At 53.4% G+C, this 13928-nt stretch overlaps 1 protein-coding gene across 2 annotated transcripts in view; it reads left to right on the top strand.

Moving 5' to 3' along the window:
- The window catches only part of SCAMP1 (secretory carrier membrane protein 1), a 114249-nt gene that overhangs the window by 66737 nt on the left and 33584 nt on the right, over positions 1 to 13928 (top strand). For both annotated transcript variants that reach the window (XM_062212525.1, XM_062212524.1), the window contains one exon: positions 1695 to 1854. In XM_062212525.1, the coding sequence (XP_062068509.1) occupies positions 1695 to 1854 (160 nt within the window). The remainder of the gene's footprint in view (positions 1 to 1694; positions 1855 to 13928) is intronic.

Genomic DNA, 13928 nt, shown 5'->3' with positions numbered 1-13928 from the left:
AGAACGTTCAGAAAAAAGCTTTGAGAGAGAGATTACATAAAATAAATTGATATTTTTTCATCAGAAGAATGTTGTGCACTGTAAAATGTGTGCGGGGTGTGCCAGATGTGGGTGCGAAATGCGCTGATCTTTTAATTCCGTTTTCCTGCCGACTCGGGACGCCCACCGTCCCACACGCACGTGTTTCTCTCTCCCTTTGGTGAGTCGGCAGATAACTTCAGCACCGCTGCCATGGAGGCCGGGTTCAAGTCAGAGCGTGGTTAGCATCTAGAACTCTAGGCACTGCACGCTGCTGAGTCCTTGGGGCCACCTCATGGTCTCGGAGTCCTGTTTGCAGCCTTCCTGTGAGGGGCAGGGTTGTGAGTCAGGGTGTCAGAGAGCCTGGGGCTCCCTGCTGGGGTAGAGTGGCCGTGAGTCTCCCCGAGACTGCGGCCGGCCGGGCCCTGCAGACCCCCGGTGGGAAGCGGGAAGTCCCGGACACGGGCTCAGTGATCGCTGTCACGCATCCCCGCCCCCACCCCGGGGCTCGTCCCTCCCCTACGCTCAGTGATCGCTGTCACACGCACCCCCCCACCCCGGGGCTTGTCCCTCTCCTACGCTCAGTGATCGCTGTCATTCCCCCCCACCCCCCTCCGGGGCCCGTCCCTCCCCTACACTCAGTGATCGCTGTCATGCATCCCCGCCCTGCTCTGGGGCTCGTCCCTCCCCTACGCTCAGTGATCGCTGTCACACGCACCCCCACCCGGGGCTCGTCCCTCCCCTACGCTCAGTGATCGCTGTCACACGCACCCCCCCACCCGGGGCTCGTCCCTCCCCTACGCTCAGTGATCGCTGTCATTCCCCCCCACCCCCCTCCGGGGCTCGTCCCTCCCCTACACTCAGTGATCGATGTCACGCATCCCCGCCCCCACCTCTGGGGCTTGTCCCTCCCCTACGCTCAGTGATCGCTGTCACACACACACACACACACACACACACACACACCCCGGGCTCGTCCTTCCCCGAGGCTCTGTTGGTCAGAGGAGAGCAGACTCCAGGCTCTCCCGGGTGTGGTTCTATCCTGTTTCATGATGAATTTTCTTGGTTTGTGAAGCAATTTGAACATCAGTTCTTACTGTATGTTAAGGTTTTTATTCACCCTCAATGAGTGTTTCATGTGTTAACTTTCGTTCAGGTAGTGTTTGGTTGGCGTGTTTTTATTGTATTGATAATTTACCTTTAGCATTACTTTACCTTTGTGAAGGATTAATTCCCAGTGATTCAGCGTGTGGGCACATTTTCCAACAATCCTTAAAAGAAGGTATTCTCACTACCGGGGCAGCGTGCGCCTTTGGGGTCCTGGTGTTTCTGCTGTTTCCTAGCAGGTGCTCATGCTCCTGGGACTTGGAATCAGGAGACCTGCGCGTGTTTCCTTCCCGGAGAGAAGCCCTTGCGCTGCTGCTTCTCTGGTTTGGGTCAGAGCTCTCCGTGGAGAGGAGAGGCCACAGAATTTCTGGCAAACAGGGCGTGTCGGAGGACTCGGGCTCCCGTGTGTATTTTGTTTTCAAACCAAATGAGAAACAGCAGTGTTTGAAAAATACTAAGTGGAACAGTGGCGGAAGCCTTTCCTCTTAGTTTTTCTTGTTTATAGTTTTGCTGAATGAATTCATTACTGAATGTAAGCTTTTCTCTCTGTTCTGTTTTGTGACCCACAGTCCACGCTGTGACGCTGTTTCTGAATATCTTCGGCTGCTTGGCCTGGTTTTGTGTCGACCCCACGCGAGGAGTTGACTTTGGATTGAGTATCCTGTGGTTCTTGCTTTTCACCCCTTGCTCGTTTGTCTGTTGGTACAGACCGCTGTACGGAGCTTTCAGGTAACACGTGTGTGATTCTTTAAATCTTCGCAGTAAATAATTGTGACTTTTTCATTAAAGTTTTGAAAGCTGTGTAACATCCCTGGAGAGAAGTCCAGTGTAGCTTGCCTGTGTGTTCGCTGGGCTTTGTAAGCCACCAGCCCTCGTTCTTTTATCCTATGTATAAAAATGATCAAACGTGAGCACTGTAGAAGGGAAAAGAAAATGTCTTCGACCCTAACATCTGTAAAAGACGATTCCACGGGGTAAACTTGACTCCCAGGGAAATCTTGCTTTCCACCCCTCAGCCCCACAATCACACTTGGCGATTTTGGTCTCCATTTTTGAATGAATGTAGGTGAGGTAAGTTTTCACCCAGCGACTTAATGATTACGTCCTGTGTAAATTTATTTTGGCTACAAGATTCAGTGTAACAACTTTGCATCGTGTATTTTAATCAGTGGTTAGGAATAGCATTCCCTAAGTGCCTGTTTTATGGGTAATTAATAGATGTTGGGGGCAAAAAGAGTTTATTAGCTTTCGTGAGTTTGAAAGTGGGAAGATGATAGACTTAGGCAGGTTTCTTAATTTCGGAATTTCTCAGACTCTAGCTGCCCGGTGTGCTTTGTCCTGTGACCCTGTGGTCTTGCCTTCCTGGGAAGCACGTGTGAAACGGGAGGTTTAAGAGAAAGTCTTCAAGGAATTGGATGTGCACCACACCTCCCCCTTGTCCTGAGTGAGGCGCACGGGGGATTGGGGGTTAGGAGGGTGCTGACCAGAAGTGAAGGGAGAAGGGACAGCTAAGGCAGTTTGGAGAGAAGGGAGCGACAGCAGGAGAGTGACTGGTTAGGAGCAGCGTGGAGGGAGGAGGGGCCAGGAGGTGTGAGCCCCTGGCCTGCTGGAGAGTGGGGGCTTGCTTGTCCAGGAGTGTGGCTGGAGGGGAGCCCCGCGTGGTGTCAGAGGGAGGGATCCCCGCCCGGGAGGGTGGCTCCCCAGTCCGCCGCCCAGCCTCTGTGCACTTACGTCCGTCCTGCCACCAGTGAGTGACACAGGTGGCCCGGACGGGGCTGGCGTTATGAGACTTTTCTTCAAAGGTGGAGACGCGAGACTTTGGCTTTTAAATCTTCTACGACTTAGAGAATAAGCCACTGAAAGCCGGCATTCTGCGCGTCCCTTGAAGTCCCTCGGTGCCTTTCTTTGGCAGTTAGAACTCTTGGTAGGACATTTTCAGTTCTGACATTGCTGAGTCCCTAGGCCACGTTCTCGTCGCAGACTTCGCATCAGTTACCCGGTGCAGGGCAGAGCTGGGAGGAACACCCAGGCAAAGTCGGGGAAAGTGTTGACGTTGCCAGTGGGCCTCCCGCCTGTGCCTTGGCCTCCCGTTGGCTGTGCCCGTCCTGCAGAGGTGAACCCGAGATGCACATGATCAGGAGCGTTTTACAGAGCTGCTCCCGGTGCAGAGTTAAACATGGAGCTACCACGGGCGTGTGTTAGAAAGATCGGGACTGTTCCTAACTTTGTGTTTCCACAAACCACTTAGCCATATGCGATTAGGTAATTACTGCTAGGTAAATAATGATGATGTAAATATTAGCTACAATAAGCATTAGGTAAGTAATTATTAGGCACATATGAGGTAATTATCAGTGAGGTGGCCTTGGGAAAGGATCGCGGCCGGGGGCTGAGTTTCCTGGCCGCCTCACTCAGACTGTGTGGTTCTGGTCAGACGGCGGTGACGCCTCCCAGGTCGGGCGTTTGTGAGGGCGTTAGAATCCCGGAGCAGAGCAGAGACTGGGCACGGCCTCCCTCTGTTCGGCTCCATTGTTTACTTTGGGTGATCTGTGAGTGCATTCTGATTGGTCACACGCCGTATTTTATTTCCTTGAGTTGTTCTCACGTGGCCTGGTCTGAGCCCAGGACTAAGGACGGACTTAGACTGAGGTGTGCATTATGTTGCCAGACAAAACGGATCTTAGAATGCCTCGTCTGGTAATGTGTTTTAGGGGAGTTTTGTGTCTCTAGTGTGTTCATGTGTTAACCTCTGGCTCCTCACATCTGCTGCTTGCTGTACTAAACTTTGAGCTTCATTTTCTCTTCTTTTAGATGAATCTTTCACGCACTCTGATTATTTCCTCCCTTTCCTTAGTACACGTCTGCTGGCTGGCAGTGGACTCCCACGTTTTCTGTTAGATGAAGGCATTGTCGGGTCGCGCCCTTTTCTCCTTGTGACTCCCGTGGTTTGGGCTCGGCGTGCCGGTCAAGTTCGCACAGTGCACCGGCGCCGGCGGAAGCTCTTCCTCTGTCTTCCTCGTTTCTGTTGATAAGTTGGCTGTTGGCCTCGATAATACTTTTTCCTTTTTTTTTTTTTTTTTAAAAGGAAATGTCTTTTACCTTGGGTTGTTTTAAAGATTTCCTTTTTGTGGTTTTCAGCATTTTTCTTTATATTCTGTAGACTTCTCGGTTTTACAGGTTGATTCTTTTTTAGCAGTTTAGAAAGAACTTGACGTTGTTTCTTGAGGCACTGCTCTGTATCTTTCTCTCTTGCAGGTTGAGTTCACATAAATTAGACCTTTTCATTCTCTTACATAACTTTAATATATTTTCTAGTTTTTCTTACCGAGGTTTCAGTTAGAATGTTTTCTGTTGACCTGTCTTCTCTCTCTTTAACCCTCTCTTCGGTATTATCTAGTCTGAAGTTAAACTCATATATTGCATTTTTTTTTTTAGTTTTATTTATTTATTTGAAAGTCAGAGTTACACAGAGAGAGAAGGAGAGGCAGAGAGAGAGAGAGAGAGAGAGAGAGAGAGAGAGAGGTCTTCCATCCACTGGTTCACTCCTCAACTGACTGCAACAGCCGGAGTTGCACCGATCTGAAGCCAGGAGCCAGGAGCTTCTTCCTGGTCTCCCACATGGTGAGGGGCCCAAGGACTTGGGCCATCTTCTACTGCTTTCCCAGGCCATAGTGGAGAGCTGGATCAGAAGTGGAGCAGCTGGGTCTCGAACCGGCGCCCATATGGGATGCCGGCACTGCAGGTGGCGGCTTTACCTGCTCCACCACAGCGCTGGCCTCAATATTGCATTCTTAATTTTAGTAGTTTCAGTTTTACAACATGCACTCAAATCTTTTTAAAAAAGATTTTATTCTCTAACAAAAATTGTTTCTTTTTTCTGTGCATATTTCGATATCCAGGTCACTCGGTGGATCTCTCTGTATTTTCTATTTTTCCTCTTAGTTTAAATCATAGGGTACCCTCTTTTAGCATATTTCACAGATCTGGGTTATGTCACAGAGGACTATGATGATGTTCAGCTGTTCCGGAGACAATTCCCCTTTTGCTCTGCTTGGTGGCCAGGGCCGAAGTCGGGGACTGGCCGAGTCAGGGCTGACGTCAGCTCTGTCTCCTGCCCCTCGCTCTCCGTCTGTGGCTCTGTCCTCTGCTCTCCTCCAAGGTTTTCTCCTGGGAGCCCCGGGTGTTCAGCCGGGCTTCTCCCCTGGCAAGTCCTGAGCTCTCAGTGTGCTCCCGTAGGTTCAGAAGTCCAGACTGTCTCACGTTTGTGTTGTTGTTGCTGGCACCTTCGTCTTTTACTGAGAATCACGTAGAGGAATTTCTTCAGAGGCTGTAGGATGGATGGTATCCCAACAGGGGATACAGACGCAGGTAACAAACAGAGCGAGCTTTTAGGAAGCCAAATGTTGAGAGATTTGTCAAAATGTAAAGTAATGCTGCTTTTATCGTGATTTCTCATTAATATTGTTTTATTAACTAGACACCAATACACTTTTTTTCAACAACTTTAGATACTTTAGATACTTCTCAGTTTTAATACCAATTTGGTAAATCAGGAGCTATAACCCACACAAACAGTTTCCTTGATGCTGTTGTAGGGTATTTGTCCCACGAGGGTTCTATTGGCCTGGTGCTCAGTTTGGTGATGTTAAGAGGTAGTGGAACCTGTGCGAGTTAGGGGAGGTTGTTAGGTCACTGGGGCTCTGCTCCATGGAGGGGCGAGGTAGTTCTCAGGAGGAGGAGGAGGAGGAGGAGGAGGAGGAAGAGGAGGAGGAGGAGGTTAGAAAACAGCAAGTCCGGCCCCTCCCGAGTCCCTGCCTTTCTGTCCTTTTTTTTTTTTTTTAAAGATTTATTTATTTATCTGAAAAGCAGACTTAGAGAGAGGCAGAGGCAGAGAGAGAGAGAAGTCTTCCATCCGCTGGTTCACTCCCCAAATGGCCCCAATGGCTGGAGCTGGGCTGACTGAAGCCAGGAGCCAGGAGCTTCATCCAAGGTTCCCACGTGGGTGCAGGGGCACAAGGACTTGGGTCATCTGCTGCTGCTTTCCTAGGCTGTAACAGAGAGCTGGATTGGAAGTGGAGAAGCCGGGTCTGGAACTGGCGCCCGTGTGGGATGCCGGCACTGCCGGTGATGGCTTTCCCCGCTGCGCCACAGTGCCGGCCCCTGACTGCCTGTCTCACTGTGTTGACCCCTTCCCCCCGTGCTGCTGCACTGTGGTGCCGTCAGCCTTTAGTCCCTCTCCGGGGCGGGCACGTGGCGCTCTGATCTGGGCCCTGAGGGCTCCGTGTGCAGCCACAGTAAACCTCTCCTTACGCATTGCCTCGGCTCGGGAGTCTGTTATAGCAGTGGAAATGGACGGGTACAGTTGGGATCCTTAACAGTTTCTACGAGCGAAAAGGAGTCCTGGGACCCAAAAAGTGTGAGAAGGGCGAGCCGGGTCCTTGTCACCTTGGGGAGACCGCAGGAAACCACTCTGCCTCCAGAGGCTGCTGATGGCGTGGCTGCCTCGAGAGGGAAGTGGGCTGCCTGTGAGGCCCAGTTCTGCTCGGTGTTGTCCCCGCACCACGTTGCCCGTCGCGTGTCTGGCTCCGCGGGACTCCCCGTGGTTCTGTGGGCTTGCCTGCTCCCCTGCAGGAGCTGTGCAGCAGAGTGAGGGTGCTCGGCCGCCGCCTGCCCCAGGACAGAGTAGGTGTGGAAGGCCAGCCCAGGCGTGTGGTCCCCTCCACACCCGAGATGCTGCTGCCACGTCGGCAGCTCTCCACAGACCGACAGACGCACTATGCATTGTATTCCTCTTGCGTTATTTTTGGTAGGGGTGTGGTTGACACCGGCGTAGAGTCAAGTTCAGAAGCCTGAAAGTGGTTTTCAGACTTGGGAACTGTTGCTGGCATTGGTTTTTAGGTCACACTGAGAGCAGTTTCAGCCGTAGTGTTCCCCCCCCCCCCCCAATTAAAGTTCTGTTTGCTGCATGGGGCGGACACTGAGACGGGAGTGACGAGGACCGCGGTGACACGCGTGAGAGCTGGCAGCGCTGCCCGGGGTGAGAAGCACCGTTCTTCCCGCTGCCGAACCCCTGCCCATGGGTGTCACCAGCCTGAAGTTAGTGGTGTCTGCGCATTCCCCTGTCACATCCCCAGGAACGTCTGGTAGCTTGCAGACAGTGTGCGTGTTCCCTGGTGGCTGTGCGGGGCTGCGTCAGGTAGCCAGATCTGCCGACGCTCAGGTTGCGTGGCGGCATAGCGTTGGCGTGTGCCTCCGTGCTTTGTCCTGCACGCGGAGGTCCTCTCTGCCTCGGTTGTGCCTCCGCCAGCGTACGGCGGTTGCGTGAGGCTTCTTCAGAAGCTCACGGAGGCCGGCGCCGTGGCTCAACAGGCTAATCCTCCGCCTTGCGGCGCCGGCACACCGGGTTCTAGTCCCGGTCGGGGCACCGATCCTGTCCCGGTTGCCCCTCTTCCAGGCCAGCTCTCTGCTGTGGCCAGGGAGTGCAGTGGAGGATGGCCCAAGTGTTTGGGCTCTGCACCCCATGGGAGACCAGGATAAGCCCCTGGCTCCTGCCATCGGATCAGCGCAGTGCGCCGGCCGCAGCGCGCTACCGCGGCGGCCATTGGAGGGTGAACCAACGGCAAAAGGAAGACCTTTCTCTCTGTCTCTCTCTCACTGTCCACTCTGCCTGTCAAAAATAAAAAAAAAAAAATAAATAAAAAAAAAAAAAAAAAAAAGAAGCTCACGGAGGCTGGGTTGTGACGTGGTGGGTGCAGCTGCCTGCTGTGAGGCTGGCGTCCCGTACGGGCATGCAGGTTTGAGTCCCAGCAGCTCTGCCTCTGGTCCAGCGCTGTGCTGACGTGCCTGGGAGGTGGCCCAAGTATTTGGACTGCCGCCAACCGCGTGGGAGACCAGGGTGGAGTTACTGGCTGCTAGTGTTGGCTCGCCCTGCCCTGGCTGTTGTAGCCATTTGGGAAATGAACCATTATATCGAAGATCCCGTTGCCTATCTGTCCCTCCTTCTCTCCCTCTGTCACTCTGTCTTTCAAATCAGTAAAATCCTTTAAAAAAGTTAAGAAAAAATTGTGCATGGATGTCAGGATTTTTTGGATCTAATAAACTTACCTTTAATTCCACTTCTCTGCAGACTTTTTGTTGTACCTTCATGTTTGTTAAAAAGATTATTTCTAGTTAAGTTGACCCCCCCCCCCCCCCATTTATCTTCTTCTGGGCTGTTGCCATTGAGTTATTTGGACACTTTGTTAATCCACTGAGGGAGTGAGAGGTGCCCCGAGCTGGGTCGTTGGACCCCGCGTTGCGGCAGCTGGGGTGCGTCCCAGCTCCGGCTCCCGACTTCCGCTGCCTGAGGACGCGAACTCTGGGACGCGGTGGTGCTGGCTCAGCAGTGGAGTTCCTGTCGCCGTTTGGGAGGCCTGGGTAGCCGTCCCGGCTCAAGCTTTGGACCTGCCCTGGCCCCGTCCTGGCTGTGGCGGGCACTTGGGAAGTGAGGCGCTGGACGCGGGCTCGTTCTGTCGCTGCCTGTCTGCTCCTCAAGTAGATAAACAAGCACTTTACACAGCTGGTGATGCAGCACTGACTTCTTAGTTCAGTTCTGGTCCACTGAGCTCTGTGCCTTTGCATGGACCAATGTCCCCTTCTTGATTAAATCAGTCTTCGAGCTTTGCTCTTTGTCAGGATTTTTTTTTTTTGACAGGCAGAGTGGACAGTGAGAGAGAGACAGAGAGAAAGGTCTTCCTTTTGCTGTTGGTTCACCCTCCAATGGCCACTGCGGCCGGCGCACCGCGCTGATCCGAAGGCAGGAGCCAGGTGCTTCTCCTGGTCTCCCATGGGGTGCAGGGCCCAAGGACCTGGGCCATCCTACACTGCACTCCCGGGCCACAGCAGAGAGCTGTCCTGGAAGAGGAGCAACCGGGACAGAATCCGGCACCCCAACCAGGACTAGAACCCGGTGTGCCGGCGCCACAGGCGGAGGGTTAGCCTAGTGAGCCGTGGCTTATTTTGGCGTTTCCAATTCCTTTGAGTTTCACTTAAATTTTCAAATCGGCCTGAGTCTAAAAAAAAAAATCACACTGTCATTTTGATGGATATCTAGTTAAATTTTTGGGTCGGTTTGGGAAACACAGATCCTCAGCAACACTGACTTGGTGATCGTGCAGACGAGTGCGCGTTCTTTGGACATTTATAACTGTAGCAGTGCTCTTCAGTTCCAGTTGCACAGATTTAAATTTTTGTTAAATGTGTTCCCCAGTGTTTTGTCCTCCTCATGTTAATTTGAGTGAAGTTGTTTTCTCAGCTTCTTCTCTGGATTCTGTCTACACAGAAAACGGGCTGCTTATTTTTTTCCAGCCTGGTGACCTTGAGTTAACCCACCTTCCTTCCTCCCCCGTTGCCCTGTTCAACCGGCCACAGCTTCCAGTGGGTTGGGAACAGAGGCGGGAAGGGCGACGTCCTCCAGGGGCGATGCTGGGAGCAGGCTGTTCTGTGGATGTGTTGTTTGGTTTTAGGAACTCATTTCTGTTCTAGTTTGTGAGAGTTGCAATCGTGAATGGTATCAGTTTTCCAGTTGCTTTTCTTTGTTGAGATGACCGTGTGATTTTTGTCCAGGGATTTCTTATGTCTTTTTTATTCCAGGTAATTTTTATTATTTTATGGGTGTGAAGTATTGCGAGTTTCCCGCTGGCCTTAAGTAACGCCGTTCCGGCACTTGGCGTGTTTTTGTGCAGAGATCCCTGTTTCCCTATCCTGTCGCAGTCACTTTGCCCGAGAATTTCTCACGGTACAGGTCCGCTGGCCGTCAGTTTTCTGATTTGTATCCAAAAAAGGCTTCGTTTTGAAAGATCCCGTAACTCAGGGATGGGAGGTCTCTCTTCTGCCAGAGGCCTTTTGGTTGTTTGTGACGTCTTCCACAGGCCTCATGGTGTGATCAACTTAAAAATTAGTCTGCTATGGATCTACTGGATTCAAGTCCTGCCTGCAGCTCCCTTGGCTGGGCCGTGCCCCGTGATTTCCTGGGCCTTACACGGCTGTGGGCCGGACATTTCCCACCCTGCTAAACGAATGCAAGATTCCGGATTTTCAGACTTTTTCAAGGTTTTCCTGGGCCCAGCGTTGTGGCATAACGGGTCAAGGCGCCCCTTCGAGTCCTGGCTGCTCTGCTTCTGATCCAGCTCCCTGCTAGTGCACCTGGGGAGTCCTTGGGCCCTGCACCCATGTGGGAGACCAGATGGAGCTCCTGGCTTCGACCTGGCCCAGCCTGGCTGTTGTGGCCATCTGGGGAGTGAGCCAGTGGATGGAAGATCCCCCCGCCCCGACTCTGCCTTCCAAATAGAATAAGATCAGTCTTAACTTCGGTTTTCTTTGGATGTGTCTGGCTTGTGGTTTCTGGTGGGAAGTTTGCTGTGGTACGTGACTTGTTCTTTTCTATGTAGAGTGCCTTCTTTCACTGCCTTCACGACTGTTTTTCTGTTTTTCTGTTTTGGGCTTTTTCAATGTGATACGCCAGAGTGCATTGCGTGGTGTGTGTGTGTGTTCGTGTGGTGTGTGTGTGTGTGTTTAGTGTTCATTCGTAGAGCTCGCTGATGTTCCGGGATCTGTGGTCCCTTCTGCCACGTCCGTTGCCGCCCTGGGCTCCGGGCTCAGGTGGCGATGCCGGTGCCTCTCGCTGCTTGGCTGTCCCAGCTGGTGCTGTCCGGTCTGTGCCTCGCGGTCCGTGTGATTTCTGTTTCCAGGCTCGCTGCTTCCTCCGCCCCGGTCCCCAGCGGGGGCAGTGAGTTGGTGAGTTTCTCAGAGGTGTTCTGCACGTTACAGCTTCTTCCTGGCTGCCACGGCTGATGGTTGTTTCCTGCAGCTTGTGGTGTGTGAAGGGTCCCCATCTGTCCACGTACGTAGCCCGCCTTTTTGGCTGGCGCGTGAAGCCGTTTAATCATGGCTGTTCGCAGCCCCATGCCTGGTGGTGCCGGTGTCTGAGCTGTCCCCGAGTCCCTTCTTTGGGAGTGATCTGTCTGCTGCAGACTTTCCTCCTTGTTCCTTTTTATTCCAGGTAATTTCTTGTTGACAGCTGGGAATCTTTTGAAGCCAAGAGAGACAGATAAGTAGATTTTTGTGCTGAGACGTGGACATGCCCTTTGCTGTTGTGCTAGGCCTTTCGTGTTGCAGGCCGTCTAAGCAGGGACGGGAGTGCGTTCGGTTCCCATTGCTATGGCTTCCCTCAGTACTCCACAGACTTTGATTGCTGTGTCTTCCTTTGGTGGTGCCCTGAGTGTGCGGTGAGGCCTGATTTCCCAGAGGTCTTTGCTGCTCTGTCTTCCCCTGGAGCCGAAGGGCCTCATCTGTCACTCTGCTCGCGAGCCTGTGAGGGAGGTGGGTGGGGGCTGCGGGAAGGAGGAGTGGTGCTGGCTGGGCCAGGCTCAGCCTTAGGCAGCTGGGTGTCCAGACCCTGCGTCTTCCTGTCCGAAGGCATCTGTAACAGTGTGCAGCAGGACAGAGTCCGGTTCCGCCTGCTGGGGGCAGGGTCCCTGTGCCCTGACGCCGGCCTTGGTGGGTCCCCAGTCGTGCCCGGAGGAGAGTTTGCTGTCCTTGCTCATCTCCCGCTGAAGGCTATTTTTTTTTTTAATTAATTTATTTTTTTGGAAGACGGAGGTGCAGAGAGGCAGAGGTAGAGAGAGATCTTCCATCCACTGACTGACTCCCCAGATGGCCACAACGGCTGGAGCTGTGCTGATCCGGAGCCAGGAGCGTCTTTCGGTTTGCCACGTGGCTGCAGGGGCCCAAGGACTTGGGCCATCTGTTGCTGCCTTCCCAGGCCATAGCAGAGAGCTGGATGGGAAGTGGAGCAGCTGGGACTTGAACCGGCACCCATATGGCATGCTGGCACTGCAGGCGGTGGCTTAGCCTGCTACCCACATCGCCGGCCCTGATGGCTGTTGTTTGGAAGGGATGATGGGGAGTGACGGTGGCTCCTGTTCTGCCCCACACTTGGCCCCCGGGGGAGGCCTGCAGTCCCTCTTCTGGGCGCCTGGGGCAGAGCCTGCCACTGGGTGTAAAGTCCCAGGTGTCTGGTGGCCAGGGTTCTGTGTTCGCACTCTGAGCAGCCTGCAGCTGCAGTGTCTCTGTCTCTCTGTCTCTCTCTCTGTCTCCGTCTCTCTCTCGTGTATTATTTTCAGTGTTGGCTGTAGGTGAACGCGTGCTGGTCTTTGGGCTCTCCCCGAGTTGGGTTTCAGATAGATTGAGACCCCTTTTTAAGCACAGCTGTGTTTGCAGGTTGTCCAGCCATTCTGTTGTTGAGGGTTGGGAGCTGTGGCTTCCCAGTCCTCCGTATTCTCAGCAGAAGCCTTCCCTGCTGCCTTTTGGTTGCGAGTTGAGAGATGTGAGAAGTTCCTTCTCAGGGCCGGTGCTGTGGCTGGTAGGTGAAGCCTCCACCTGCGGTGCCGGCATCCCACATGGATGCTGATTTGAGTCCCAGCTGCTCCACTTCCAATCCAGCTCTCTGCTGTGGCCTGGGAAGGCAGCAGAAGATGGCCCAAGTCCTTGGGCCCCTGCACCCACGTGGGAGGCCTGGAAGAAGCTCCTGGCTCCTGGCTGGGAACTGATCCAGCTCTGACCATTGTGGCCGTTTGGGGAGTGAACCAGCAGATGGAAGACCTTTCTCTGTCTCTCCCTCTCTCTGTAACTGTGCCTCTCAAGTAAATAAGTAAAAATCTTTAAAAAAAAATTCATTCTTGGACAGGAGACACATTCTTTTGGTCTTCAAATATTTTAAAAATTACTATCTGTGAATCATTGTCAAGTATTTCCTTGTTACTTCGTGGAGTGAGCTGTTTCTGCAGGCAAGTCCGCTTTGTAAGACACTGGTGCTGTCGCCGCTTGCACTGTGGAGCAAACAGTGCTGTCACAGTCCTGTGTCTCAGGGACTGGTGGCTGCGGCAGGAGGAGTTGACTCAGGCCTCGCTGACCTCAGTGTCTCTCTCTCTCTCTCTTTTTTTTTTTTTTTGACAGGCAGAGTGGACAGTGAGAGAGAGAGACAGAGAGAAAGGTCTTCCTTTTGCCGTTGGTTCACCCTCCAATGGCCGCCGCGGTAGCGCGCTGTGGCCGGCGCACCGCACTGATCCGATGGCAGGAGCCAGGTGCTTCTCCTGGTCTCCCATGGGGTGCAGGGCCCAAGCACTTGGGCCATCCTCCACTGCACTCCCTGGCCACAGCAGAGAGCTGGCCTGGAAGAGGGGCAACCGGGACAGGATCGGTGCCCCGACCGGGACTAGAACCCGGTGTGCCGGCGCCACAAGGCGGAGGATTAGCCTAGTGAGCCACGGCGCCGGCCCTCAGTGTCTCTTTAAAAAGGATTTTGTTTGAAAGGCGGAGTGACACACACAGACACAGATCTTCCATCTGCTGGTTCGCTCCCCAAATGGCTGCAGTGTCAGGGCTGCTCCAGGCTGAAGCTGGGAGCCTGGAACTCCGTTTGGGCGTCCCCTGTGGGTGGCAGGGGCCTGAGCCCCGAGCCCTGGGGCCGTCCTCTGTTGCTTTTGTAGGCGCATTAGCAGGGAGCTGGCTCGGAAGCAGAGCCGCCTGGGCTTGAGCCAGCGCTCTGATGAGGGATGCCAGGGTTGCTGTGCCACAGTGCCAGCCCCAGCTTCAGGCTTTAATATAAACCCATCACTTGGCAAGACCAGACAGATGTACATTCTGAGACTTCAGGTGGTGATTTAGGGTAGAGCTTTTCTGCTACAAGTACGTTGCAACTTGGCAGTGAAGGACAGAAGCCAGCTGCCTGGGGTTCAGTTCTCCAGCAGGCTGGTCTGGGGGTG

Source organism: Lepus europaeus, chromosome 15 (genome assembly GCF_033115175.1).
Source record: "Lepus europaeus isolate LE1 chromosome 15, mLepTim1.pri, whole genome shotgun sequence".
Lineage (NCBI taxonomy): Eukaryota > Metazoa > Chordata > Mammalia > Lagomorpha > Leporidae > Lepus > Lepus europaeus.
This window is presented reverse-complemented; position numbering and strand designations above follow the sequence as displayed.